The following is a 27,825-nucleotide window of genomic DNA, read 5'->3' as shown; positions in this document are numbered from 1 at the left end:
CTCTGCAAAGAGTAAGTAGTCAGTAAATACCACTGACTGATAGCTTGACTGGAGCTCAGTAAGCACTTGACAAATACTACAATTAGTAAACAACATCATCAAGAACTACTGAAACTAGAAAAAAATGGTTTTAAATATGGGAATAGAAAGCAGTTTCACTCCCTCTGGGTACCCCAGACTTGTTGCGACCTGAAAGGGAGATGTGGGAGGGTGAGGTGGGAGAGGAGGTGCACATAGGGTTGCATGAGGGCCTCAGCTTCTCGCTGCCATCAGCTGTCCCGCCATCATCCCCTTGACACTGTTGCTGCTGCCACTGCTCAGCTAGAAGCTAGGCAGTGACTGAGAGGAAAGGGGCTGGTGCATGGCAGATGTGAGAAGCAAGTGGCCCCTCCTGATGACATCCCCAACACCTGCTACAGCCCAGGTGGCCACGTCCTCTGACACGGCAGTAATGGGGCCCCTGCTGCTCCTCTCCATCCACTGTAGTAATGGAGGAATGGGAGGAAGAGGAAAAAGGGGAAGAGAAAATGCCATCCTGGCTCCACCTTGGGCTCGGCACAAATTTTGGCCCCTTTCAACTCTTCCTCAGTGCTAAATCTGACAATGTCAATTACTGCTGCAATCTACCCAACGGTTCTCCAGTGGGGAGAGTGAAGACAAACCTCAGTGCATTCATTCATTCATTCATTCAATCATATTCATTAAGTACTTACTGTGTGCAGAGCACTGCACTAAGCACTAGGGAAAGTACTGTACAACAATAAACAGTGACAATCCCTGCCCACAACGAGCTGTCTAGAGGGGACTAGAGTAGCTAATTTATCAGCAATGACTTACACTCTGGTAGGAATTCAGCCTAAGGTGAAGCGTCAAAATAATGGCTAAACATTATCTTGATCTTCTGTGGCCAAAGATGCCTTCACCAAAGGAGGGGGCTGAGGTCACAGGTCATATTCTCTGTTAGTCAGTGGGACAAGAAATGCCACTCAGCATTTACTGCTTTTACAGAAAGGTTGGGTTTTTTCTTCTCTTGGGGTTGGGGTGGGTGGATGGCAGTTCTCTGCACACAGTAAGCACTCAGTAAATACCATTCAATGAATGAATGAGGGAGGTGAGGAAATGGATTAGAAAAGATAGATGGAGCCTGGCAGAAGTAGTTTGGAAAAGAGACATTTTTAATGCCACCCCCCCACACACACAATTTCTGCTCTGAAGCAAACCAGGCAAAAATGGCATTTCATTAAGAATTATTATTAATAAGCTTAATTATTAATCCAATAAGGTCATCAGTCTAGAGTAGTGCTTTTCCACCTCTGGCCAGAATTGAAGCCACTGAGATCCTAATACTGGTGGAACCACCCCTGTGTGTGAAGTGATCTTCACCCAGAAGCATCCCCAAAGCTCTCAAGAGGGAGGAGGGATAGGTGGAAGGACAAGGCAAGTCAGCAACACATGTTAGTGTTCCATGAGAACTGTGACCTCAAGGACACCACTAGCTGGAGGGCTTTCCTGGGTCACAGTCTGGGGTTGTGAGGCATTGGGGCAGTAATGCAATGGGAAAAACCTTCCACACTGAGTCAGTGTTATAATGGAGGACTTCCTCCAGGGACCCTCCCAATCTTACTACCGCTGCCATCATACAATGCTACAATGGTTGTTGATGCCAAGTCAGTCAATCAATCTTATTTACTGAGTGCTTACTGTGTACAGAGCACTGTACTAAGTGCTTATACTAATGTGACTGTGCTGTCAGTCCTGTGACTAAAACCCTCCTGATCGTGTCACTGACTGTTTTCATGGTAAGGAGAATCCCCATCCTTTCATTGGCAGAGTTCTGGACTATTCTTGTCCTACCAATGGCGCCCATAGAAAAATGATTTTCAAGAGGTTAAAAAAAACCCTATCAGTATATCTTTCCATAATGGAACACAATTACTAAAAGATTCTATTCATACCTGCATGAAGAAAACATGTTTCAACAAAGCCAAAAGACAAGGAGAGACATTCTTATATGACTCATTTTCCATCACAATAAAGAAAGCGGATCATCTTTATTTTTACGGAAATATGCAAAGTCTCTGCTGAATTTTTTAATATCACAGTTCCATAGCAAACAGAATTGAATGATTTATTTCCAGGAACTTGCCATTGGCTCTCTATTAAGTGATCTCTAGCTTTAATAAAATCAGTGAATCAATTCCTGATCACATGGTGAGTGATGAAATCTTAATACCATGTTCTTGCTTTGTTCAGGAAACCACTACCTAGCTATGGGAAGAGAAGAATAGCTTCCCTCTTAAGGTGAAAAATTTCTTGGTATAGATCCTTCTTCCTTGTTTTTGTGATGTAGCATCTGTGAGACATAGCCTTGAAATGAGTGATATGACAATTTCATGGAACTTCTTTTCAGCAGAAATTGTTCCTAATTTTTCAATGTAAAACTGTCCTAAAAAGAACAGGAGAATGTGAGAGTAGCAAGAGAGCAAAATAATTCTTGCCACTGTGATCAGGAAATAGGGAGGGGAAGGACACCTAAATGCATTAAAATACACAATCTATAACTGTAATTACTGACCTATGGAGTCTTTGAATATCATAAAAAAATATACTGATGAACAACACCTAGTTACTACCAGCCCTTTAGAGGTAAAATTATTAGAGCAAGGCCTTGGTTCTCATCCTTTCCCGTTCCCTCTACTTCCTCCCTGTGCTCTTCCCCCTTCCCCTCCCCACAGCACTTATGCATATTTGTATATATTATTTATTACTTTATTTTGTTAATGATGGGTATATATCTATGATTCTATTTATTTTGATGATACTGACACCAGACTACCTGTTTTATTTTGTTTTGTTGTCTGTCTCCCCTGTTTAGACTGTGAGCCCATTGTTGGGCAGGGATTGTCTCTATTTGTTGCCGAGATGTACATTCCAAGCGCTTAGTACAGTGCTCTGCACATAGTAAGCACTCAGTAAATACGACTGAATCCTTCTGGCTTTCCACATGCTAAAAATCTGAGTATACGCCATTATAGATAATGAATGAAATCAAGGCACAAATCAACCCTCTATCTAGATCCAGTTCTTATTTACATAAAAAAACTCAAAAGGTATCGAACATTATGATGTAACATTTACAAATGTTTACATGCCACGGAACCTCTTTTGATCTGTAACTGGAGAAGCTGTTATATCAGTCACCCAATATAATGACTTAAATTTACTTTTTCAGAATTGGGAAAAAATGAATAGGGGCATATAGGTAACAGGAATGTTTTTGAAACAACAATAACCTAACTAAATTAAGGACTAAACACAACTCCAGGTTATAAACATTACAGGCAGGGAATGTGTCTGCAAATTCTGTTTTATTATACTTTCTCAAGCACTTTGTACAGTGCTCTGCAGATGTAAGTGCTCAATAACTACCACTGATTGACTGATTTGAAAAAAATCCTCTCTCTTCCAGAAAGAAGCTGTTTCTAGAGAACTGCCCCAAGCTTTTGAGTCCTATCTTCATGACAAACACTCCCAGGGTTACAGCAAAATAACTTTGTACTTATTCAAAATGATATTGGAAATAGAAATTTCCTATTATGGTAATAAATGTTGCAGAACAATGACTTTGCATTTCTAAGTCTGCCTTAACCAAGACCCTCAAATGCTCATACCAGTTGACAAATCAGGAGCTACAGAAGAGTAAGATCCTCATGGTAAAATGGTCAGTGCATGAACTCTTCCAGACCCTGAAGCCCTGACCACCTAGCTCATTAATCTTCCATTCCATTCTAAAATTTCTGTGGACTTGGACACAAACACTTCATACAACCTAAAAAACCCTTTTCTTTCCTTAATCAGAGCTGCGTATAAGCTGCTGGTAGAGAGTAGAGCCCAGGCGGGCTCGGTACTGCATCAGGGGAAGGCTAAGATAGTCTCAAGGTGAAATCTACATCTAAATTGCTGATGACTCCAATATGTAAGTCATAATAACTAATATTAATTATGGCGTTTTTTAAGCGCTTACTATGTATCAGGCAATGTACTAAACACTGGGGCGAATACAAGTAAATCTGGTTGAACACAGTCCCCTGTCCCACATGGGGCTCACAGGCTCAATCCCCATTTTACAGATGAGGTTACTGAGGCACAGAACAGTGAAGTGACTTGCCGAAGGTCACACAGCAGACAAGTGGCAGAGCCAGGATTAGAACCCCTGACCTTCTGATTCCCAGGCCAATGCTCCATCCACTACGTCATACTGCTTCTCTGCCATCAAACCCGCTTTGGGAAAGGGGGATGCACTCACCGATCAATCGATCAATCAATGGTATTTATGTACTTATTCTGTGTAATAATCTCCTGGGAGGGAACAAGAGAATTAGTAGGCATGATCTCTGCCCACAAGGAGTTCGCAACCAAGTGTGTGGGGGTGGGTGGGCGGTCATATGTTAAAATAAATTACATGTGGGGAAGCAAGAGAATATAAGGATATGTACTGGAAATGGGGTGCTAGTAAAATAGTGGGTTACCAAAGGGTTGTTGAGGTCAATGCCATTTTGTGAGTGACTTCTAAGTCCAGAGACTTTTATGGTATTTCATCGTATTTCGATGGCATGTATTAAGCGCTTACTATGTGCAGAGCTCTGTACTAAGCCCTTGGGATTGTACAACAGAATTAGCAGAAACATTTCCTGCCCATAATGAGCTTACAGTCTAGAGTTTATGATGACAGTGGAGTTGATGGGAGAACAGGACCCATTTCCTAATTCTTCCTCTGCCATCTCTTTTAGTCCTCATTCCTGAGCCTCTTTAATGGTGGATACTGTATTTAGAATGACGAGGTTACTCTTCAGGAGGAAGTTTAATAGAGAAGGTGAGGAATTAGTGGAATGCCTTCTCCATTAAGGCTGTGTAATGATCTTCCCTATCTGGGCTGGATGACTACATTGAACACCATCATTATGTAACGATGACCTTTTCCCATCTGTTCTGGGTGACTTCATATAACATCACTTAAATACAGGGTATTGAACAAGAATCCTCGCAAGGTCCCATAAGGTGCGTGACTGCAGTTGGCCATTCTCAAGCATCTTGGGGTTTTGGTGCTGAGTCAATAAAGATTATGTCAATAAAAGAGAGGTTGTAAGCTCCTTGAGGGTAGGGATGTGTCTATTTATGCTGCCCTACTCTCCCAATGGTTAATTCATTCATTCTATCATATTTATTGAGCACAGCATTAAGCACTTGGGAGAGTACAACATAACAATAAACAGACACATTCCTTGCCCACAGTGAGCTTGCAGTCTAGAAGGGGAGATAGACATTAATATCAATAAATATATTACAGATCCAATCATAAGTGCTGTGGAGCTGGGAGGGGGGAATGAATAAAGGGAGCCAGTCAGGGCGACACAGAAGGGAGTGGGAGAAGAGGAAAGGAAAGTTTAGTTAGGGAAGGCCTCTTGGAGGAGATGTTTCTTCAGTAAGGCTTTGAAGAGGGGGAGAGTGTCTGGAGGATTTGAGGAGGGAGGACATTCCAGGCTAGAAGCAGGATGTGGACAAGGGGTCAGTGGCAAGACAGATGAGATGGAGGAACGGCGAGAAAGTTACCATTAGAGGAGTGAGATGTGCGGGCTGCGTTCTAGTACAAGAGTAGGGAGGTGAGGGAGGAGGGGGCAAGGTGACTGTTTTGAAGCAAATGGTGAAGAGTTTTGCTTGATGCAGAGGTGGATGGGCAACCACTGGAGGTTCTTGAGGAGTGGGGAAACATGTCCTGAATGTTTTTGTAGAAAAATGTGCCAGGCAACAGAGTGAAGTTTAGACTGGAGTGGGTAGAGACAGGAAGTTGGGAGGTCAGCAAGGAGACTGAAAGAGTGATCAAGGCAGGATAGGATAAGTAATTGCATTAATGTGGTAGCAGTTTGGTTGGAGAGGAAAGGGCACTAGTGAAACTTTCTTCCTATGGTAAGTGCTCAATAAATACCACTGATTGATTAGGTGTGGATCCTTTAAGGACAAAATACAAAACCAGTGGGGTACCAATCTCAATTCTTCTTAGATAGCAGAAATGTAAAGAAAAGAGGAGTAAGAGCTAGTCTAGTCACTGCCAAGTAGAAATTAGTTCCCACTTGTAGTTAATGAATGCCTTGCTATGCATCTGTCCTAAGGATGGTTAATATGGAAAACCAAATCTTTATAACTAGACACACAAAGTTGTTTGAATAACACTGACGCAATGCAAAAAATGAAGTAATTTGGCAAAGCTTTCTGTCATTTACCTAAATCAAGTGTATTTATTGAGCACTTAGTCTTTTGCACTGGGAGAGTACAATATAACACTATAAGAGACACATTCCCTGCCAAGAATGGGCTTACCATCTAGATGGGGACACAGACATTAATATAAATAAATATTATAGCAGGAGATTAGGGAGGCGAGGTAGGAGGGGGCACGGTGATTGAGTGGTTTAAAGCCAATGGTAAGGAGCTTCTTTTTGATGTGGAGGGGGCTAGGCAACCATGGAGGTTCTTGAGGAGTGGGGAAACATGGCCTGAACATTTTTGTACAAAAATGATCTGGGCAGCAGAGTGACTTATGGATGGAAATAATTAACACACAAACATGAGCAAACACCAAGCTTTGGGCTTTTTATTTCCTGATGGTGTGACTTTAGGGACATTAGAAAGAGGGAAGCGAGGCAAGATTTTGATTTATGTAGGTCCCCAAACTGACCCTCGCTCAAGTCAAATTAAAAACGACAGCCCACCAGGATTTAAAATGTGGCATCATTCAACCTCAGGCCTTGCCGGTGACCTACCCAAAAGAAAGAAACCACACTGAGTTCCCTGGAATAAAGTGCAAAACCCAGATCTGGACATCATGTCTACTCCTGGCAGCAATAGACCCTCATATCCATTCAAGAGATTGTTCCTCTAAGATCATCTGCCAGGCTCTGAGGTGCATTCCCAGCATTGCTGCTAATGACTTTTGCCGGTGAGATCCCCTTTACTGTCCAAGACCCAGGCATCTTTCCCACTGCCTCACTTTGCTCAGGACAGGCAGCCTGGACCCATTATGAACCACTTAGGAAACAGGAGAGGGGTGTGTGGAGAGCAAAGGTGTGGACTGTCTGGGAACTGAAATTAGCAGCTCTTTTCAAGTCATGGCTGGTATTCAGTACTCCTGAGTCCCCATGCTTCTCCCAGACTCCCCTCTGAAGCTATGCAACAAGACAGAAGATGTTGCTAGGGCCTCATTTGCACCGTTTCTGTGGAAGCCTACAGTTTACCAAAAGGAAGAAATGGCAGAACCTGAATATATGAGTATATGAGGTATACTGGAAGTTTTTAGAGGGAAAGGAGGCCCTCTCATCTTTTTGGGCAATGTTCATTTCAGAAATGCTCCAATATAATAAATATTCATGGAAATGTGATTTTCATTTTTCAAGTTATGTTTATAATCTCTTAAATTTATAAAATGCCTGCCTGGCGCAAAGGTATGACTACATATTTTTGAGCCCTGGGAAAACTGCCATCTGTCTGTTCTTTCTGACCTCTCCCTCCCTGACACTCAAGTCTATAGCACCAAGGCAACATAATCCTCTTGGGTGAATCTCTTATATTTGGTGGGATTCATGTTTTGATACATCTAGCATCTGTCTCTCTGGGCATTTTGCATATTCGCATCTATTTAACTTCCTTAGTCTCTGTGGTTAACCTCTTTTTTCCCATATGCACACTCTTTGTTTTTCCCCCCATCTGGCTCCTTTTCAATATTTTCTCTTCCTCCTGCTTTGTTCACTGGATTTTCCCACTGTAACAATTCTCTTCTCCCTGTTGCTGGGCTCTACCTTGGAGTCACTGTTCTCCACTTTCTATACCTCTGCTGCTAGTGTCCCCTGGCTTGCTTTCCTTTGGGTCTGTAGCAAATAAGAAAGGTGAGCAATATCTTATAGGGCACACTATCATGGGGGCAGAGGTAGCAAAAGAAATGTGAGAGACCCCAGCTGGAGTTGGAAGTGCTTCCTGAATTCACAGGGATCTTGGAGGGGAGGTCCCACCTCTCCAGAGAAGTATTTCAGTGACATCCTGACATTACGCTACATGCGCACACTACTCGGTGATGTCACACAGAGCTTTGCAGGTGCACAAGGTGTGATACAGTGATGTCATTTGGGACAGGGAAGGATGGGTCATTTTCCCTGCCTCAGGCAGTCAAATGTCTAAATTCTACCCTGCCTCAAACTCTAGTTTCCAAGAAGCAAATCGTGATCCTGGATTTCTATTTTGTCATTTTTAGGTTGTTTCAATCCATTACTGAGTGCTTACTGTGCGCAGAGCACTGTACTAAGCACTTGAGAGAGTACATATAACAGATTTGGTAGATATGCTCTCTGCCCACCAGGTGCGTACAGTCTAGAGGGGGAGAAAGACATTAAAATAAATTACAGATATGGAATTACGTGCTGTGGAGCTGAAGGTGGAATGAAAAAAAGGTACAAATCCAAATGCAGAGGTGAGGCACAAGGGATAGGGAGTAGGGGAAATGAGGGCTTAGTTGGGGAAGGCCTCTTGAGAAGAGGACCTTTTAACAAGGCTTTAAATTTGAGAAGAGTGACAGTCTGTTGGATACAAAGAGGGAGGAAGTTCCAGGCCGCAGGCAGGACATGGGCAAGGAGTTGGCAGTGAGAAAAATGAGATCAAGGTACAGTGAGGAGGTTGGTGTTAGAGGAGCAAAATGAGGATACTGGGTTATAGAAGGAAATCAGACAGGTAAAATAAAGGACGGCATTGTGTTTGAGTGCTTTAAAGCCAATCAAAAGGAGTTTCTGTTTGATGCAGAGGTGGCTGGGCAACCACGGGAGGTTCTTGAGGAGTGGGGAAACATAGATTGAACATTTCTTTAGAAAAGTGATCCGAGTAACAGAATGAAATATGGACTGGAGTGGGGAGAGACAAGAGGCAGGGAGGTCAGCAGGGAGGCTAATGCAGTAGTCAGGGCAGGATAAGAATAAGTGCTGGGATCAGCAAAATAGCAGTTTGGATGGCAAGGAAAGGGACAGTTTTCATGACGTTACAAAGGTAGAACCAACAGGATTTGGTGACAGAATGAATACATGGGTTGAATGAAAGAAATGAGTTGCGGATAATGCCAAGTTACTGGCTTGTGAGGCAGGGAGGATGGTAGTGCTGTCTACAGTGAGAGGAAAGTCAGGGGAAGGGCAGGGTTTAAGTGGGAAAATGCAGAGTTATGTTTTGGGCCTATTCAGTTTGAGGGTTGGTGGAATATCCAAGTAGAGATGCTCTGAAGTCAGGAAGAAATGCAAGACTGTAGAGGAGGAGAGAAATCAGTGCTGGAAATAACGATTTAGGAATCATCCATATAGAGGGGGTAGTTGAAGGCATGGGAGTAGATGAGTACTCCAAAGGAGTGGGTGTAGATGGAGAATAGAAGGGGACCGAGAACTTGAGCCTTGAAGGATTATCACAGTTAGGGGGCAAGAGGCAGAGGAGGAGCTTGTGAAGGAGACTGAAAGGAGCAGACTGAAAGTCCTACATGTGGCTCACAACCCTAATCCCCAGTTTACAGATGAGGTAAATGAGGCACACAGAAGTTAAGTGACTTGCTCAAGGTCACACAGCAGACAAATGGTGGAGCCAGAATTAAAGCCTAGGTCCTTCTGACTCCCAGGCCCATGCTCTATCCACTAAGCTACGCTACTTCCCTCAATTCACAATTAACAACTGCTCAGTCTTTTAGCTAATCCTCTCCTCAGAATTCTGCAAATGTTTATTCTGAAACCAGCTGCAGTCACAATGGCAGGGATTCATCCTGTTTCAGTGCATTCCTCCAGTACACTGTAGCACAGTACTGTGCTATCCATATAGTAGACACTCGGAAAATGCCTATGATGATTATGATGATTTCCTAAATTGACCATCATTTCTAAATGCACGGATTTTGCATCTAACAATATCTGTGTTCTCTCTCTCCCCTCTTTCTTCCCTGCCCCAACTCCAGTGCTAAAATTAGCCTTGGGAATAAACACATATCCAGGATGAGATGCACCGTGGCCTAGTGGGAAAGAGGCCAGGACTAGGAGTCAGGAGACCCAAGTTCTAATCCTCACTCTGCAACTTGCTTGCTGTGTGAGCCTGGGCAAGTCATTAACTTCTCTGTACCTAGGTTTCCTCATCTGTAAAATGAGGATTAAATACCTTGCCCTTAGACTGTGACTCCCATGTAGGATAATGACTGTCCCATCTGAGTGTTTGGAAGAGTGCTTGACACATAGTAAGTTCTTAATTATCAAAATAATAATTATTCTGACTTTACTATATCCAGCACTTAGCACAGTGAGTACATACTATGTAATAATAATAATAATGATGGTAATTTGTTAAGTGCTTATTATGTACCAAGCAGTGTTCTAAGCGCTGGGGGAGATACAAGGTTATCAGGTTGTCTGAGGTGGGGCTCAGAGTCTAAATTCCCATTTTACAGATGAGGTAACTGAGGCACAGAGAAGTTAAGTGACTTGCCCAAGGTCACACAGCTGACAAGTGCTGGAGCCGAATTAGAACCCATGACCTCTGACTCCCAAGCCCGTGCTCATTCCACTAAGCCATGCTAACAAATACCAGTTCCTACTACTAATAGTTCCCTTGGCAAGATGACTCAGGATAGAAGTTGGTCCCCACAGGGCCCAGGTGATTTTTTTACACTTCACTCTCTCTGAAACTCATGTCTCTCTGATCACTCTGTTCCTATGTTTTAGGCTTGGCAGCTTTTACATGTGTGTCTTTTTTTCCTTCTATACAGACCAGCCTAGAATGTGGCAGTCGGAAATAGCTTAGGTCTTTCTAAGCACGAACTCTGGGAAGATTGGGATTCTTAGAAACAGAATTGAAATAGCTCCTGGCACTAAAACCAGCAAACTTACTAACCAGCAAAGGCGTGGTATGTACCATCCATAAGATATTAGTCTTTTCAGTCACACATTTCTTCAGACTGTAGAAAAGGTCTTTTCTCTCTCTCTTGTTATATATATATATGTATATGTATATATATATATATAAATGTATATGTGTGTGTATATGTATATACACATATATATAAATATATATATTTTTATCTCGCTCTCTTCCTCCCCCTCCTTCATATACTGCATCCCTTCCCCACTATTGAAAGGGATCTGATAAATGTCACATGGTGGATTGCAGAGTGAGGGCTTAGGTCAGAACGTTTGTGAAGGAATCTGTACCATCAGGATACTGTAAGGGAGCAACATCATACCAAGAAGTATCACAAGAAGATACTATCAGGAGGCCAGGGGCAGGGTAACATGATGGTAGAGCTAATCCTAAGGGAATGTCAGCTATAATTAGCTGTGCCAGGAAAACGGTGGGTGCCATAAAACACCACCAAGAAAGGATCTCTAGTATTGATTTAAAAAAAAAATCTTTCAATGGTTTTACTCTGAATTTTTGGAGGAGTTGTAAAGTAGGACTTTTGTGAGTAAAGATTGGCAAGAGCCATGTTTAATTATTTCATATCTGCTCTTCAGATCCCTCTGACCCTCTCTTTAGGGGTTAATGCCCAAAATTCCCAAGTCAAGGTTTAGGGGGAAGCAGAAGAATTTGCTGAATTAATGACCTCACTGAAACTCAACAAAACAAATTGAAAATGTTCTCATAGGAAGGGGAAGTTGAGGTAACAAAATGGTTGAATTGTCCAAACAAGCCCCACTCAAAACTCCTAGTAGAAATCACAGCTTTTTCCTAAACTATCTAGGCAAACTTAGTTATCACAGCTTCAATATTGATAATGAAGGCCATCAGGAAATTGTTACAGTCTTTTAAATTTAATTCGAGTAAACCAATGCAATGTCTTGCACTGAAAATAACTGTGGGAATGATAGGCCTAAGGATGATGAGGAAATGACAATGATAAAAATACATGATAGATTACTATTAGTTTGTCATGAAAGAAAAGGCATTAGAGGTATTAAAGAATGTGTTCAGGCATTTAAAAGGGATTAAAACGAAACGTGATTCACAGACAGGCTATTTTCCTCTCCTCCATAAATCAAAACTTAAAGTGACCTTCCTATTCAAGACAAATAATTTTCCATTTAAATATATGCCGAAGACACTGTGAATGAAATGAAAACTCCTGAAGAAAAGTAAAGGCAATCCTCATCTTTTCCTTTGCAATCTTGTTATTCATTCACACATATTCATTCTATCACTAAATCCTGTCGTTTCTACCTTCACGATATCGCTAAAATCCTCCCTTTCCTCTCCATCCAAACTGATACTTTGCTGACCCAAGCACTTATCACATTCTGTCCTAATTATTGCATCTGTCTCCTCGCTGACCTTCCCGCCTCCTGTCTCTCCCCACTCTAGTCCTTACTTCTCCCTGCTGCCTGGGTCATTTTTCCAAAGAAAATGATCAGTCCACATCTCCCGACTCCTCAAAAACCTTCAGTGGTTGTCTATCTACCTCCACATCAAACAAAACTTTGTTATCATTGACTTTACAGGACTCAATCAGCTCACTCCTTTCTACCTTACCTCACTGATTCCTACTACAACCCAATTTGAAAACTTCCCTTCTCTAATGCCAACCTACTCTTGGTACCTTGATTTCATCTATCTCGCCACCAGCCCCTTGCCCATATACTCTCTCTGGCCTGAAACACCCTCCCCCTTCCTATGTGACAGATCACCACTCTTCCCACCTTCAAAGCCTTATTAAAATCACATCTCCTCCATGAAGCCCCTTCCCCAACTTAGCTCTCAACTCCCCCACTCCTTCTCCCTTCTATGTCTATGCACTTGGATCTTTTCCCTTTAAGTACTTGATATTCACCCCACCCACTCCTCCTATGTACATATCCATAATTTATTTTAATGCTTGTCTCCTCCACTAGACTATAAACCCCTTATTGTCAGGAAATGTGCCTACCAGCTCGGTTGCACTGTACTCTCCCAAGCATTGAGAAGCAGCATGGTTCAGTGGAAAGAGCCTGGGGCTTGGGAGTCAGAGGTCATGGGTTTGAATCCCTGCTCTGCCACTTGTCACCTGTGTGACTGTGGGCAAGTCACTTCACTTCTCTGTGCCTCAGTTACCTCATCTGTAAAATGGGGATTAACTGTGAGCCTCACGTGGGGCAACCTGATTACCCTGTATCTACCCCAGCTCTTAGAACAGTGCTCTGCACATAGTAAGCGCTTAACAAATACCAACATTAATAAATTAATTAATTTAGTACATCTGGCTCCCCCCTTCTAGACTGTGAGCCAGTTGTGAGCAGGTATTGTCTCTATTTGTTGCTCAATTGTACTTTGCAAATGCTCATTACAGAGCTCTGCACACAGTATGCACTCAATAAATACTACGGAATGAATGAATGAATTCAGTACACTGCTCTGCACACTCAATAGATACCACTGATTGATCTACTGATCAATTAGAACTAGTTTTCCTTCCATTTTAGTCCTTAACAAAGAGGAAAATAATAATAATGTTGGTATTTGTTTAGCGCTTACTATGTGCAGAGCACTGTTCTAAGCGCTGGGGTATGTTCCCAAGGCCGGGCTCTTTCCACTGAGCCATGCTGCAGGAGTGAGAGTTCTGTATGTACCCAGTGGACCATAATCCCTATTGTTGATGGAAATTCATTCAGGAAAAAAAAATGAAGCAGGAAGAACCAAGACTTGTGGGAACTTTTAAAAAAGGTTTTGGGGTTTTTTTGGTTCGCTTGATGGTTTCAGCATCTATGTAGAGTTGAAATTTAAACAGAACTGGTGCTCTTTTTTGACTCAATTAACGGTGTTAAAATCCATGTCCATTTGAATAAACTTTGATATTCAACACTCAAATAATAATTTGTTTTTTAAAATTCTCTTTCATGGAATGGCATAATTGAGAGTGTATTTCTAAGGAAAAAAAGCAACCAATCTTTCTTCTACAAGATTAATGATTAGTACCAAGTTCCTTTTGGTGGAAATAATAAAATTAATATAGGAAATGTTAAGATTTCATACTTCAATACTGAACAGCACAGCTTGGCACAGCTTGATGAGTGACTTCAAGAGCAATCTAAAGCAACTGAGAAGCACAGGACCTCCAAACATCAAATGGAATATAAACAAGCTTCCATATGAACATTGCAAATCACCAGCCATTATACAAAACATAATTATAGTATACAGTGCCTGTAATTAGAAAAGATAACAAAGGCATAGTCCTGGTGATCGATAATTTTTACTCAGTGTCTCTTTGAACATGGCACTAAACTACATGCTCTTAGGAAGTACGTGTGAAGTAATAGAAAAGGTCTCTGCTCTTGAAAGCTTACAACTTGAAAAGTTTGCGAGCACACAAACAACAACCGAGTTGACAAACTGGTGAATAAAGAACCATTTATATTGTGTATGTGTGTTTGAAGTCTTCCCTCTGAGAAATGTAGGCTGACCACTGGAAAGAATTGGGGGGGCATGAGGAGTATAACCACATAGACTTCTCTCAGTGAAATAAGACTGTGAGGAGGAGGTAGGACTTCAAGAGGTTTTGCTGCAGGAAGGAGGTTAGGGAATGAGTGAGGAAGGGATGGGAGAGATGTGAAACACTTGATGAAGCTTTCTGTGATACAGGTAGAGAAGTGGGCTGCCTTGTGCCCAATATTAAACTATATCTCTTTCCCTTTTGGGGTTACTATGGCGAGGTACAGGAATCCACTTGGCTGTGGAGTACCAAATAATAATGGTATCTGTTAAGCACTTACTATGTGCCAAGCACTGCTCTAAGCATTGGAGTAGATACAAGGTAATGAGGTTGTCCCACAAGGGGCTCAAAGTCTTTATCCCCATTTTACAGATGAGGTAACTGAAGCACAGAGAAGTTAAGTGACTTGCCCAAAGTCACCCAGCTGATGTGGTGGAGCCGGAATTAGAATCCAAGACCTCCGACTCCGCAGCCTGTGCTCTTTCCACTAAGCCACGCTGCTTCCCCGCCTGAACTGATCTGGACAATGTACAGAGAGGGTAGAGGAATTCCCCTGAGATTTCCATGGTCTTATCCTCCAAACTTGGCCACGATCAGTGTTTGACGGCTCAAATCCAAAGTCTCACACTCAAGTCAGACTAGGCCTGTCACTCCTAGTCCAAACCCAGAAGCTGAAGTTAGCAATGAAGGAACTGGTGACTGCTTCACAAAGCAATTCCTAAGAGTGGAGACAGGCTTCAACCTTGAGATGCCAGATAACCTCAGCAGAAGGCAGCAATCCAAAAGAGTGTCAGTACATAGTAGTTTCTTTTTCAGTCATAACCTGAATGAGAGGCTGCATGAGGTAGGTGATGGGATTATGTAGTTGGACTCTGATATGAATTAGGTCACTGTTCTAAGAACACTCTTGCCTAAGAAACAAACACAAGAGTCTTTGGCTACAAGTGTTTTTCTATGGCGCTAAGAATTTCTCCACTTAGAATTCTAACTGGGTATCTCTCTCCCTTGTGGGGAAAGGATGCCACACTAGTTTATCACAAAAGTGATGGTAATAGCAGTACAAAATAAACCCAATTGCTTTCAGACAAACATAGACTGTCTCAGGCTGGCTGGCCTGAGACAAAGTTCCAAGAAGTCTTACTTCATGGATCGTGACTCTAAGCACTAGACAAAGGTTGTGTGTGCCTAAGGCAAGTACTTTTTTGAAAATGTTTTTCCAAATATTTGCCCAAAATCTACACGAGGCAGGCCTCTAACCCCAAACATCTTCAGAGCTCACCCCATGCAGACAGTAATAATAATAATCGTGGAACTTGTAATAATAATAATAATGGTATTGGTTAAGTGCTTACTATGTGCCATGCACTGTGCTAAGCACTGCGGTGGTTACAAGCAAATCGGGTTGGACGCCGTCCCTGTCCCACATGAGGCTCCCAGTCTCAACCCCAATTTTACAGATGAGGTAACTGAGGTACAGAGAAGTGAAGTGACTTGCCCAAAGTCACACAGCAGAAATGTGGCAGAGTCAGGATCAGAACCCATGACTTTCTGACTCCCAGGCCCATGCCCTATCCAATACACCATGCTGCTTCTCCGCTTAGTTACTGTCAAGTGCTTACTGTGTGCCAAGTACTATACTAAAAACATTATCTCTAGAGAATTACTTTGGTCCTATGCATCGCTAGCACAGGGACCCTAATGGTAGCACACCTATCTGAGTAACAAGCTGAATTTTAGGCATTTCTACTTATTCTCTGTTCTGAACCTTTTCTCCGTTGTTGCCTCTGAGAAGTTCCAATAAAACAAAGGGTCCATCGACTTGATAAAAATAGCTGTAAGGGGAAGGAAGGAGAGCATGGGCCTGGGAATCAGAGGACCTGGGATTTAGGCAGGAAATGTGTCTGTTATACTGCTATGCTGTACTCTCCCAAGCATTTAGTCGAGTACTCTGTACACAGTAAGCATTCAATAAATATGATTGATTTACTAATCCTGGCCCTGTCATTTGCATGCTGTGACAACTTCTTTATGATTCAGTTTCCTCAACTGCACAATGAGGATTCAATTCCTTTTTTCCCTTCTACTTAGACTATGAGCTTCATGTGGGACAGGAATTGTATCCAACCTGTACATACCCCAGCACTTAACCAGTGATTGACACACGGTCAATCTTATTTATTTATTTAGCAGATGCTCAACAAATACCATTAAAAAAAATAAAGGTGATGGGACAGGGAGAGCTATGGAGTTTCCAGTATTATGAACAGGGAACATGATTACCAAATCTGTTACAATGTACTATCCTAAGCACTTGAGATTGAAGAAATGATTGATTATAAAGAATACCTGCCTATTTCTGATTTATACAACAGGAGCAGAATGATGGTGAGAATGAGAAACTGTCTCCAGAGAAAACAAAGTCAACTTGCTCCCTGCTTGATGCAGATAGGAAAAAATAGTGCATTAACAGATAAGAAAGGATTACCACCTTTGGGGCAGTAAGCAGATTCCTGGGTTTACGGACTCCTGGAACCACACCAAAGGAGATATTAGCAGAGAGGGAGATAAAAGTTGATTTAGGAGCTCAGGAGTATGACTTTCAAGGAAAGTAAAAAATTAGACAAAAACCACAAGTGGAAAATCTTCACTTTGATTTGCAGTGAAGCTGTGCATGCTGGCTCTTTTAAGAAAGGTGTGAGTTTAGGACTTTTTTTCAGAGGAATAATGGTTTAGCCCTCTGCAGACAAGGGCAAAGATCTTCCTCTGATGTTAAAATATGCATGTGCAGTACTAGTTAGATTTAAATTAGTTAAATTATTCATTCATTCATTCAATAGTATTTATTGAGCGCTTACTATGTGCAGAGCACTGGACTAAGCGCTTGGAATGTACAAATCGGCAACAGATAGAGACAGTTCCTGCCCTTTGACGGGCTTACAGTCTAATCAGGGGAGACGGGCAGACAAGAACAATTGCAATAAAGAGAGTCAAGGGGAAGAACATCTCATGAAAACAGTGGCAAATAAATAGAATCAGGGTGATGTACATCTCATCAAACAAAATAAATAAGGTGATGAAGATATATACAGTTGAGCGGACGAGTACAGTGCTGAGGGGGTAGGACGGGAGAGGAGGAGGGGGAGAGGGAAAGGGGGGAGAAGAGGGTTTAGCTGTGGAGAGGTGAAGGGGGGTGTAGAGGGAGCAGAGGGAAAAGGAGGGGAGCTCAGTCTGGGAAGGCCTCTTGGAGGAGGTGAGCTTTAAGTAGGGATTTGAAGAGGCGAAGAGAATTAGATTGTCGGAGGTGAGGAGGGAGGGCGTTCCGGGACCCCGGGAGGATGTGGCCCAGTGGTCGACTGCAGGATAGGCGAGACCGAGGGACGGTAAGGAGGTGGGCGGCAGAGGAGCGGAGCGTGTGGGGTGGGTGGGTGGTAGAAAGAGAGAAGGGAGGAGAGGTAGGAAGGGGCAAGGTGATGTAGAGCCTCGAAGCCTAGAGTGAGGAGTTTTTGTTTGGAGCGGAGGTCGATAGGCAACCACTGGAGGTGTTTAAGAAGGGGAGTGATATGCCCAGAGCGTTTCTGCAGAAAGATGAGCCGGGCAGCGGAGTGAAGAATAGACTGGAGTGGGGCGAGAGAGGAGGAAGGGAGATCAGAGAGAAGGCTGACACAGTAGTCTAGCCGGGATAAATTTTCAAATCTGAACATCCCTAAAAGAGGCTATGAGATATTTCCTTCTTCTAGGCCAATGAAAAACTCTAATGACAATAGGAACCTGAACATTTAGCAAAAGGAATACAAAAATAAAAGGGGACCTGAACTTTATACTCCCTCAGAACAACTTCAATTTAAGCAAATTTGTCCATGGTTATATTTCAATGTAAAATGTTCTAAAAATGATTTAACAACAGCAATATAGTTAACTTCAGAAAGAGGAATTATTTTCTTTTAAATCATAAAAATATCTTACCAGGCGGCTCCGTGGTCTCTACTTTCAGTGTCGGAAAAGTTAGAGTCCAAAAACATGTCTTTGTAGATTCGACCCACTAGGCAATACATATCTGAAGCAACTTGGCCTTCACATTGAACCAGGGGAATCATAATATCAAGAGCTTTTGCTCTGTCTCCAGGGAGATTTCTCCTATAAGAAGGATAAGAGCTCTGTATTTCAACAAATTACATAAAAGTTTATCTAACTTCATTTTATATATTGTTATTGTATAATAAAATTTGTAAGGAAGAAATGGAATAATGTTCTTTTATATTCATTCTTTGTCCTAGACCTCCTTACCTTCCTATTTTACTCTATTCTCCATTCCCTCTTGCCACTTTAAAGATTAGATATGATCAATTTAATTCGGTGGCTGAAAACAGCATGTTGTCCCTGTCGGGGAGGCATGGGGGGTGGGGGGTGGTGTTCAAACTAATGGAGAAGCTTAAAATGGAGGTAGGAGAATGGACAATATTCCAGTAAAGGGCTCAGCCTTATAATTCTACCTGGGAAAACACTTTAGGAATAAGAGGCCTGGACAAAGGGACATTAGGATGAATTTTCATTATATTTTGATTGATAAAGTCAGTGAGTTGATGCCATCTGACATTTTAAAAATTAATCAATTGCTGAATTTGCTTCATTTGTTTTTGCATTTACCTCTTCAGTGGCTTTTCTACTTGGCTTTCTGTGCTCTTCCTTGCCTCTGTGACACCTGGATGTTTAGAGTGATCAGGTTTGTTCTTGTAGGAATACTGCTCATCCTTGTGGGCAGGGAACATGTGTACTAACTCTTTGTATTATACCCTCCCAAGCACTAAGTACAGTGCTCGGCACACAGTAAGCACTTAATAAATATGATTGCTTTACTAATTGATCCTTCAAACACAGAGCCATATTTTCTACTTTAGAATATCAATCAAATTTATTGACTACTATGTGGAGATCACTTTACTAAGCGCTTGGGCGGGTACATTATAAGAGAGTTGGTAGATACATTCCCTGAAGTATTACCATGAAGATTCTTTTTATTTCTTCTCATTTGAGCAAATTACCAATAATCTTATCCCAGGTACTGACAAACAGTAATAAAAGAGTTCACCATGGGGAAGAAGGCAACATTTCAAGAATTGAAGGTGAGTAAAGGAAAGGTTCCCCACCCAATCCCCCGGTGATAAAGTCCATAGGAGATTCGTTCCTTTTGAATTCAGTTCTTCTGAACAGTTCAAATCATTCAGAAGTAGATGGAAATTTGATAGATGACAGTATGAAATTCTGGGAGGGAGGAGCTCTATTCCATGATCCACATTTTCTGGGGAAAGGTTGCAAGTTAAATAATGAATTACTGCATCATGAGTAGAAAGAAATCTTCTTACCTATTCAGTGCAAATGCATAATGGAACTTCACATGATGATGGGAAGCCAAATCAAAGGTTGGCAGCTTTTCTAAAGTCTCTACCAGCTTCACTATAGAGTCATAGTCCTTGCAAACAAGAGGATATAATGGAGAATTTAATGATTACAGCAGTAATGTTCTATTGTAAAACTATACTGGCTAGGCAGGATACAAAATCTGATGCCAAGAAAGACTTCTGAATCCATTGGTAGACAGTGAAGAAGCTTAAATTCAGAAGGGAGTTGCACTAACCCACAATCGGTTTCTTTGCTAGGGACAACGTATTGTGCAGATAAAGAAAATGAATATTTCTTTAAAATGGATTCTTGAAAGATCACACACAACACATAGCATTATACATTAAAATTATAGATCATTCTTTCTCTCCATTGGGTTGGATACATTGAATGGTCCCTGTTATTATTTACAGGGTCATATTCTCACTTTATTACCCTGCCAGGTTAGCTAACATTCTGGGAGATGCACTATGGCTTAGTAGATAGACCATTGGCCTGGGAGTCAGAAGGACCTGGGTTCTAATCCCATTCTATCACATCTGCTCTGTGACCTTGGCCAGGTCACTTAATTTCTCTGGGCCTCAGTTACCTCATCTGTAAAATGGGGATTAAGACCGTGAGCCCCTGGCGGGATAGGGACTGTGTCCAACCTGCTTAACTTGTATCTACCCCAGTGCTTAGAACAGTGCTTGGCACAGAGTAAGCACTTAATAAGTACCGTAATTAGAATAAAATTTTGGAGCCGCACAAAGACTGTGTAACTCTAATGTCCTTCATGAGCCGTTCTTGCCCAAGGACACCACCTAGGTAACTGAGTGCTGACCACATCGCTCAATAGCTAGAGCTTGGAACTGATTTCAGAGGTGGGGACTAGGAACTGGAACTGGGAAGCCTAAGCCTTGACTGAAGAATCCACCCTCCTGTTTAAGACCAATTCCCACCTTTGTACTTTCTCCCAGTGCTTGTTTTATTGTCTGTCTCCCCCTTCTAGACTGTGAGCCCGTTGTTGGATAGGGATTGTCTCTATCTGTTACTGTACTTTCCAAGTGCTTAGTACAGTGCTCTGCACACAGTTAGCTCTCAATAAATACGATTGAATGAATGAACAGTGCCCTACGCAAAGAAATCCCTTAATAAATACTATTATCACTACTATGAATCACTGGAAAAACCACCCCACATAAGGTAAGAATTTAATTATCTGTTAAACATGAATACCCTCCAGCATAGGACTGACATCCTTTGGTTTGAACTTGCATCTACTCTTTTGTCTAATTAGTTGAATTTTGATAATAAACTACATCCCCCTTTTCTGCCTGTCCACAAGTTAGGTTTTCCACAGTGCTTCTGATTTCGAGGGCAACAAACTTCAATATACGGTTGCAGGTTCCTACCTGGATATCCCTGTAGGATAACAGCAGATTTATGACAATGTCGGATGTCAGGACTTCAATATTATCCACACGCTGTCGTATCCTGGCGAGTTCAGCTGCCAGTTCTTTACCTGTATATAGATTGCGAGCCTTCCTGATATCATTGAGAATAGATTCCCGGAAATACTGGCTAGAGAGAAAAAAAGAAGTTACGAACACTTCCTACCCTGCGTCAAAACGTACTTATGAAAACAGCCAAATTGGCAAAGAAAGGGGGAGGAACAGATGTAGACTCCTTGGTAGCTAATGGAGGACTTTCAAACCATTGGCAGAAACACACTGACTTGATATTCACCCCATCCTCAGCTCCATAGGACTTAGGCATGTAGCCATAATTCATTTGAATGTCTGGTTTCCCCTCTAGAATACAAACTCCTCGTGAGCAGGGATCATGTCTACTAACTCTGTTGTACTGTGCTCACCTAAGTGCTCAGTACAGTGCTCTGCACTCAGTAAGCACTCAATAGATACCGTGGATTGACTGACCGATTGATGCACTTTACTTGACCAGATAGCATCAGAGAACTTACCTGGAATTGGCTTGTGCCACCTTCAAAAGTTGAGTAAAGCGATCCACTAGAGGCAAACAGATAGGTCCAAGCAGCAGCTCAAAATTGGGCTGCATTAGTTCTGTCAATCCCTTCATAAAGCTGCTATCACAACAGTACACTTTGTTGTGTGGTGTTATCATATAAGGAACGAATGTGTAGTTACCAGTGCACATCTGTGGAAACATGAGGCATAAGTACATAGTTAGACATCAATCTTAGTCTTATAACCTTACGCTTCTTTTTTGGCTATTCCTTTTTAAAATGCTATTCATTTGGAACACATATCAAGCTGTTTACAAGTGGCTCATAAATTTAAAAATTTCAATGAAGTTTCCAAGCCGAATCCCAGCTCTGCCACTTGTTGGCTGTGTGACTGTGGGCAAGTCACTTAACTTCTCTGTGCCTCAGTTCCCTCATCTGTAAAATGGGGATTAAGACTGTGAGCCCCACGTGGGACAACCTGATTCCCCTATGTCTACCCCAGTGCTTAGAACAGTGCTCAGCACATAGTAAGCGCTTAACAAATACCAACATTATTATAGATGGTTCAGCTTCTACCTCTGAACTATAAGAATGCTTTAAAGTCTCTTAGTAAATCATGTTTTCCAGCACCCAGTGACCTAAAGTTTATGCACTCGGTTAAGGTAAGCTATTTCCTTCCTTTTCATTGTCAGGACAGACACACACACATTTACATAGTCCTTTCCTCTGAGAAAAAAAAATCTCGGCACTGGCCACTTCTAAGCCCGGCTATAAGACTGTGGTTGGGTGGTTAAGAATTCTTCAATAATAGCTCAGTTGGGAGAGCGTTAGACTGAAGATTTTAAAGATCACTGGTTCGATCCCAGGGTTCGACAGATAGTTTTTCTTTTGTTCTTGTCTGTCTGTCTCCCCCCATTAGACTGTAAGCCCGTCAAAGGGCAGGGACTGTCTTGTTACCGATTTGTACATTCCAAGCGCTTAGTACAGTGCTCTGCACATAGTAAGCGCTCAATAAATACTTTGGAATGAATGAATAAATGGTCCTGGAAGCCAGAGCTAACGACACTAAGCAACTGTTTGGCAGTGGCAGGGAAATTACTTTCAAAACCTTGTTTACCATGTATTCTTTCCTTGTGTTGACAGTTTATTGATTACCTACTATAGGCCATTCACAGAGTACCAAAAGACCCTTTCCTATAGAAAAAAAAAAAAAAGCTTACAAATGTGTCATACAAATGTGTCAACTAAATAGAACCATTTAGATCAAATGACAAATACACTATACACTATTCGATGCTAATAAGTCTGTGCATTTGTTATGGTGAATTTGTCTAGGGAGTAAAGTCGGTGTAGAGTTCCTGGGACGGGTCATTCTGCCCTTTTCCCACAGCTCTGCTCAAATTACAAGACCATCAGTATTAATGACGGAACAATCAACACAAGTACACACATCTTAGCCCCTTCAATTCCCAAGTCTCTTGCACTAGGTCACAATCATACCACACTCAGCTAGGAAATAATCCTATATAGGACCAATCAGTAAATGTTTTAGGAGCGATGTCATCAATCAATAGTATTTACTGAGTACTTACTGTGCACAGCATATTGGACTATGTGCTTGGGAGAGTACAACATAACAGAGTTGATAGACACGCTCCTAGCCCACAATGATGTAGCACATAATGTTGTCTCCCAAGCCAGGTATACTGTTAATGTGGAAAGGAGAAGTGTCCTCTTTAGAAGACAGATGAGATTAACCAGCTTTCAAGTACATCAATCAATCAACCAATCGATGATATTTACTGAGTGCTGACTGTGTACTGCACACTGTACTAAGCACTTGGGAGGGTACAATAGAGTTGACAGAGGTGTTTCCCCTATCCACAAGGAGCTTACAACGTAGAGGATCTTTCATTCTGGTATAGTGCCAAGTGATGCAGCCCTGATTTCTGTCCTAAAGTAGCAGGAGCATCTAGATATACTAAGATGAAGCCTGTGAACTGCTTTCATAAAGCTATTCCAATCTACATCAGATCCTTTCTCCGCTCCATCCCAGGTTGACTGCTTCAAATCGAGGAGACCATAGAGAGTCACTTTAAACTATAATGTTTAAGACACGGAGGCGAGGGAGAGAAACCAGATGCAAAAGAAATGCAATACACTGTGTGATTGGGGGAAAGTATGTAAAATCTCACCCAGTTGAGCTGCTGCTGTTTTATTTTTTACAGCAACTGCCAAGCAATGCGCTTTCAAAGAGAAAGATGAAAATGAACAGGAGAAATGCTCATTTCCTTACCTGATTTGTATATAGCCTAAAGATGTTACCACTGCCAGATTTCTATGCTCTGTATTTTGCAGTCAACTACATTAAAATAACTGTACTTCAAAATCATTCAAGCAAAAATGCAAAGCAAATATGAATTAGCTAGGGCCCAATGACGAAGAGAGTAAGAGCTTCGCTAGTTATCTTCAATTCATCAGGTGCTTGTTGGGCAACTGTTTCATGCTTCTTGAAGAGGACACATCCATCTCTTTATGTTTTGAGGAGTGTCAGGATGTGCAGGTGCTTGTGTGAGAGTCAAAATGGGATGTCGAACCAGCCTGCACCAGGAAAACTCTATGCGTAACCAACTGTGGATCTTCCTTGGCAACACCGACCTGAGTATAATCACAGAATTGTCCTTATCTGTACAATTCTCTTCAAGATTAAAACTGCCAGAGCTTGATTTGAGCACCTGCTGCCTTTTTAACAGGTAAGCCTTTGGTGTGGGGCTGTTAAACTCGGATTTGATTTTGTAAATTGATTTCATTGGTCACACTTTACTGACAGAATATGAACGCTTGTTGTTTAGCTACTCAGAATCATTCTGAACCAGAATCTCCTCAAACAAGGGCATTTTTAAAAGCATTTTGCTTTCTTTTCCACAGGAACTGTCCTACAAAGAAATGTTTATACAAAAGAAGATGCACCCAGAGGGTCTTATTTTTTTTTCCCCCAATTTTAATTTACACTGTAGTGCAGAGATCAAATCTACTGCCTGACAGCTCCAACTCAACTATTTCTAGTACATTATTAGTCTTGGAAAGCTAGGTCACAGGGGACATTGCTCCTGTCAGAGACCGAAGAAAAGGCAGTTGTTTTTTCCACATTTCATTTAAAGGCTGATGTTTAATAAATATAACTAGTTGAGATCCATGAAACTTCCAAACCAAGGAACTTTTGTTGGCTTTGTACCTCTCCCTGTTGACTTCCTTTCCCTTTTTTGCAACCTCAGCCACTCGCCACTTCTTTTTTAATCTTCTCCCCTTTTCAGAGAGACCCCATGCCCTGGTCTCTTCTGCTCATTCTCATTCTCTTCTCTCTCCTCGCCTCCCTTTCTCCCCGCTGCCTCACACACACACACACACACACACACACACACACACACACACACACACACACACTTCCTCTGTCGCTGCAAACCTGGGGCTGTGCAGAGCCACAGATCCTTGCCACAGTCCATGCTGGCCCAAATCTCCTCCATCTCCTGTCTGACTCTTCAGAATCTCAACCCCCTGGGGCTGCTTCACACTGTGGCATTGCCAACACTTATGCATTTGGATCTGCGGCCTCTGGGCATTCGATATTCATCCACCCCCAACATCACAGAGCTTATGTATATATAATTTAAACTAAATATTATAAATTATTTATATTAATGTCTGCCTCCCCCTCTAGATGTAAGCTTGTTGTGGGCAGGGAATGTGTCCACCAACTCTGTACTATACTCTCCCAAGTGCTTAGTGCAGTGTAAGGGCTCAATAAATACCATAGACTGATTGATTTAGACTGTGAACCCCATGTGGCTTATTATCTCGTACGTATCCAAGCACTTAATACAGTGCTTGGATATAAGAAGAGCCTGAAAAATGCTATTATTATCATCATTTATTATGCTCCAAACCCACAGCCACGACCAGGCCCGGCCCACACATCTTGCAGAATCCACTGTTCTGGAGCCAGGTTGGGCCATCGCAGCCTCAGAATCGGCCACTAGCCTCTCTTCTCCAACATTCCTGCCAGCTCACTGCCCAATCAAGTGGGGAGGAACAGGAGATTTTCATATCCTTCTTCAATTTAGTTATCTCAGCACTTAGAACAGGGCTTGGCACATAGTAACCATTAATATATACCATAATTATAATTATTATTATCTTCTGCTGAAGGGACATTCTAGGGTAAGCCCCTGAATAATAGAACACTAGCTTTGTGTTTCCACCTATACACACACACACACACGCATGTGCACACACACACACACACACCACACAAATATCTCTAACAACACAAATTTGATTTTCTAAAAACCATCCAAGGAAAAATAAATATTTATCTGCCCTGAACTTTGCCTGACTCAGAAATCTACAAATCATGCACTTTAGAAGAATTGAAATTCCACTCACTCCCACAAATCTGAACTACAGACTTTTTCCCATAGGACTGCAGTAAATGCCATCAAGATAGAAGCAAAATTAAAAATATCCAAATAAAGTACAGCAAAAGGAAAAGACATTCATATACTCCAGAAAGAGTCTTATTAATTCTCTGGTCACACCTTCAATTTCAGAACCCTCCTATCCCTGAAAATCATGTTTGCAAATTTCTGTCATTAGTATTCTTAGGTTTTATGACTGGGGCACTTGCACTTCAATCAATCAATCATATTTATTTAGTGCTTACTGTATTAAGCACTTGGAGAGAACAATACGACAGAGTTGGTAGATATGTTCCCCGTCGAGAGGGGGAGGACATTAAAATAAATTAATTAATTATGACTATGTATATAAGTGCAGAGGGACTGAGGGAGGGGTGAAAAAAGGATGTAAATCCAAGTGCAAGGGTGACCCAGAAGGGAGTGGGAGAAGAGAATATGAGGGCTTAGTTGAGGAAGACCTCTTGGAAATGTGACTTTAATAAGGCTTTGAAGGTGGGGAAAGTGAACATCTGTCAAGTATGAAAAGGAACATCCTTCCAGGCCAACAGCAAGATGTAGGCAAGGGGTCAACAGTGAGTCGGATGAGATCAAGGTACAGTGAGTAGGTTGGCATTAGAGGAGTGAATTTTGAGGGCTGGATTGTAGTAGGAAATCAGGGAAGTAAGGTAGGAGAGGGCATGGTGATTGACTGCTTTAAAGCCTCTGGTAAGAAGTTTCTCTTTGATGTGGAAGTGGATGGGCAACCTCTGGAGGTTCTTGAGGAGTGGGGAAACAGGGACTGAACATCTTGAACTACAATTATATGTGTTTTCACTGTGTTTGTCCCAACTCCCCAATTAGACCGTACGTAGATCGAGACAGTAATTCTGTGTCATGCTATTGTAAAGCTGGAAGGACCCTCAAGAGGTCTTGTAGCCAGTCCACTGTTACCAAAGCACCACAACAGAACCTGTGATACCATGGAGTGCCCCATCCTAATGGCTTGCTTAGATTCCATGACTGTTTAATTTTTCTTTTGTAACTTTTCCCAGCACCTCATACAATGTTCTTTCCAAAGAAAGCACTCAAGAAAGCCAAAGGCAAAACTGTACCCAAGATACCATAAACAGATGCACACACTGGCTCGAGTTAATACACTTTAGTCAAACGGTAAAATGGTTCTTCCTTGAACATTCATTGTCGACCCCTGGCCCACGTCCTACCCCTGACCTGTAATGCCCTCCCTTCCCACATCTGCCAAACTAACTCTCTTTCCCTCTTCAAAGCCCTACTGAGAGCTCACCTCCTTCAGGAAGCCTTCCCAGATTGAGGTCCCCTTTTCCCTCTGCTCCTCCTCCCCTCCCCATTCCTCCTTCTCTCACCCTCTGCTCTTCCCCCTTCCCCTCCCCACAGCACTTGCGCATTTTTATATATATTATTTATTAGTCTATTTTTTAATGATGTGTATATATCTATGATTCTATTTATCTTGA

At 42.0% G+C, this 27,825-nt stretch overlaps 1 protein-coding gene across 1 annotated transcript in view; it reads right to left on the bottom strand.

Moving 5' to 3' along the window:
- Positions 1–27,825, bottom strand: part of MAP3K5 (mitogen-activated protein kinase kinase kinase 5) — a 208,609-nt gene that overhangs the window by 89,197 nt on the left and 91,587 nt on the right. Inside the window, exons 4-7 of the mRNA XM_029083415.2 lie at positions 21,876–22,069; positions 21,307–21,475; positions 19,876–19,982; positions 18,479–18,649 (exon numbers count right to left, since the gene is read on the bottom strand). Of these exons, the coding sequence (XP_028939248.1) occupies positions 18,479–18,649; positions 19,876–19,982; positions 21,307–21,475; positions 21,876–22,069 (641 nt within the window). The remainder of the gene's footprint in view (positions 1–18,478; positions 18,650–19,875; positions 19,983–21,306; positions 21,476–21,875; positions 22,070–27,825) is intronic.

This window comes from Ornithorhynchus anatinus, chromosome 2, assembly GCF_004115215.2.
Source record: "Ornithorhynchus anatinus isolate Pmale09 chromosome 2, mOrnAna1.pri.v4, whole genome shotgun sequence".
Lineage (NCBI taxonomy): Eukaryota > Metazoa > Chordata > Mammalia > Monotremata > Ornithorhynchidae > Ornithorhynchus > Ornithorhynchus anatinus.
Note: the sequence above shows the minus strand (reverse complement) of the source record. Positions and strands in the feature narration are given on the sequence as shown.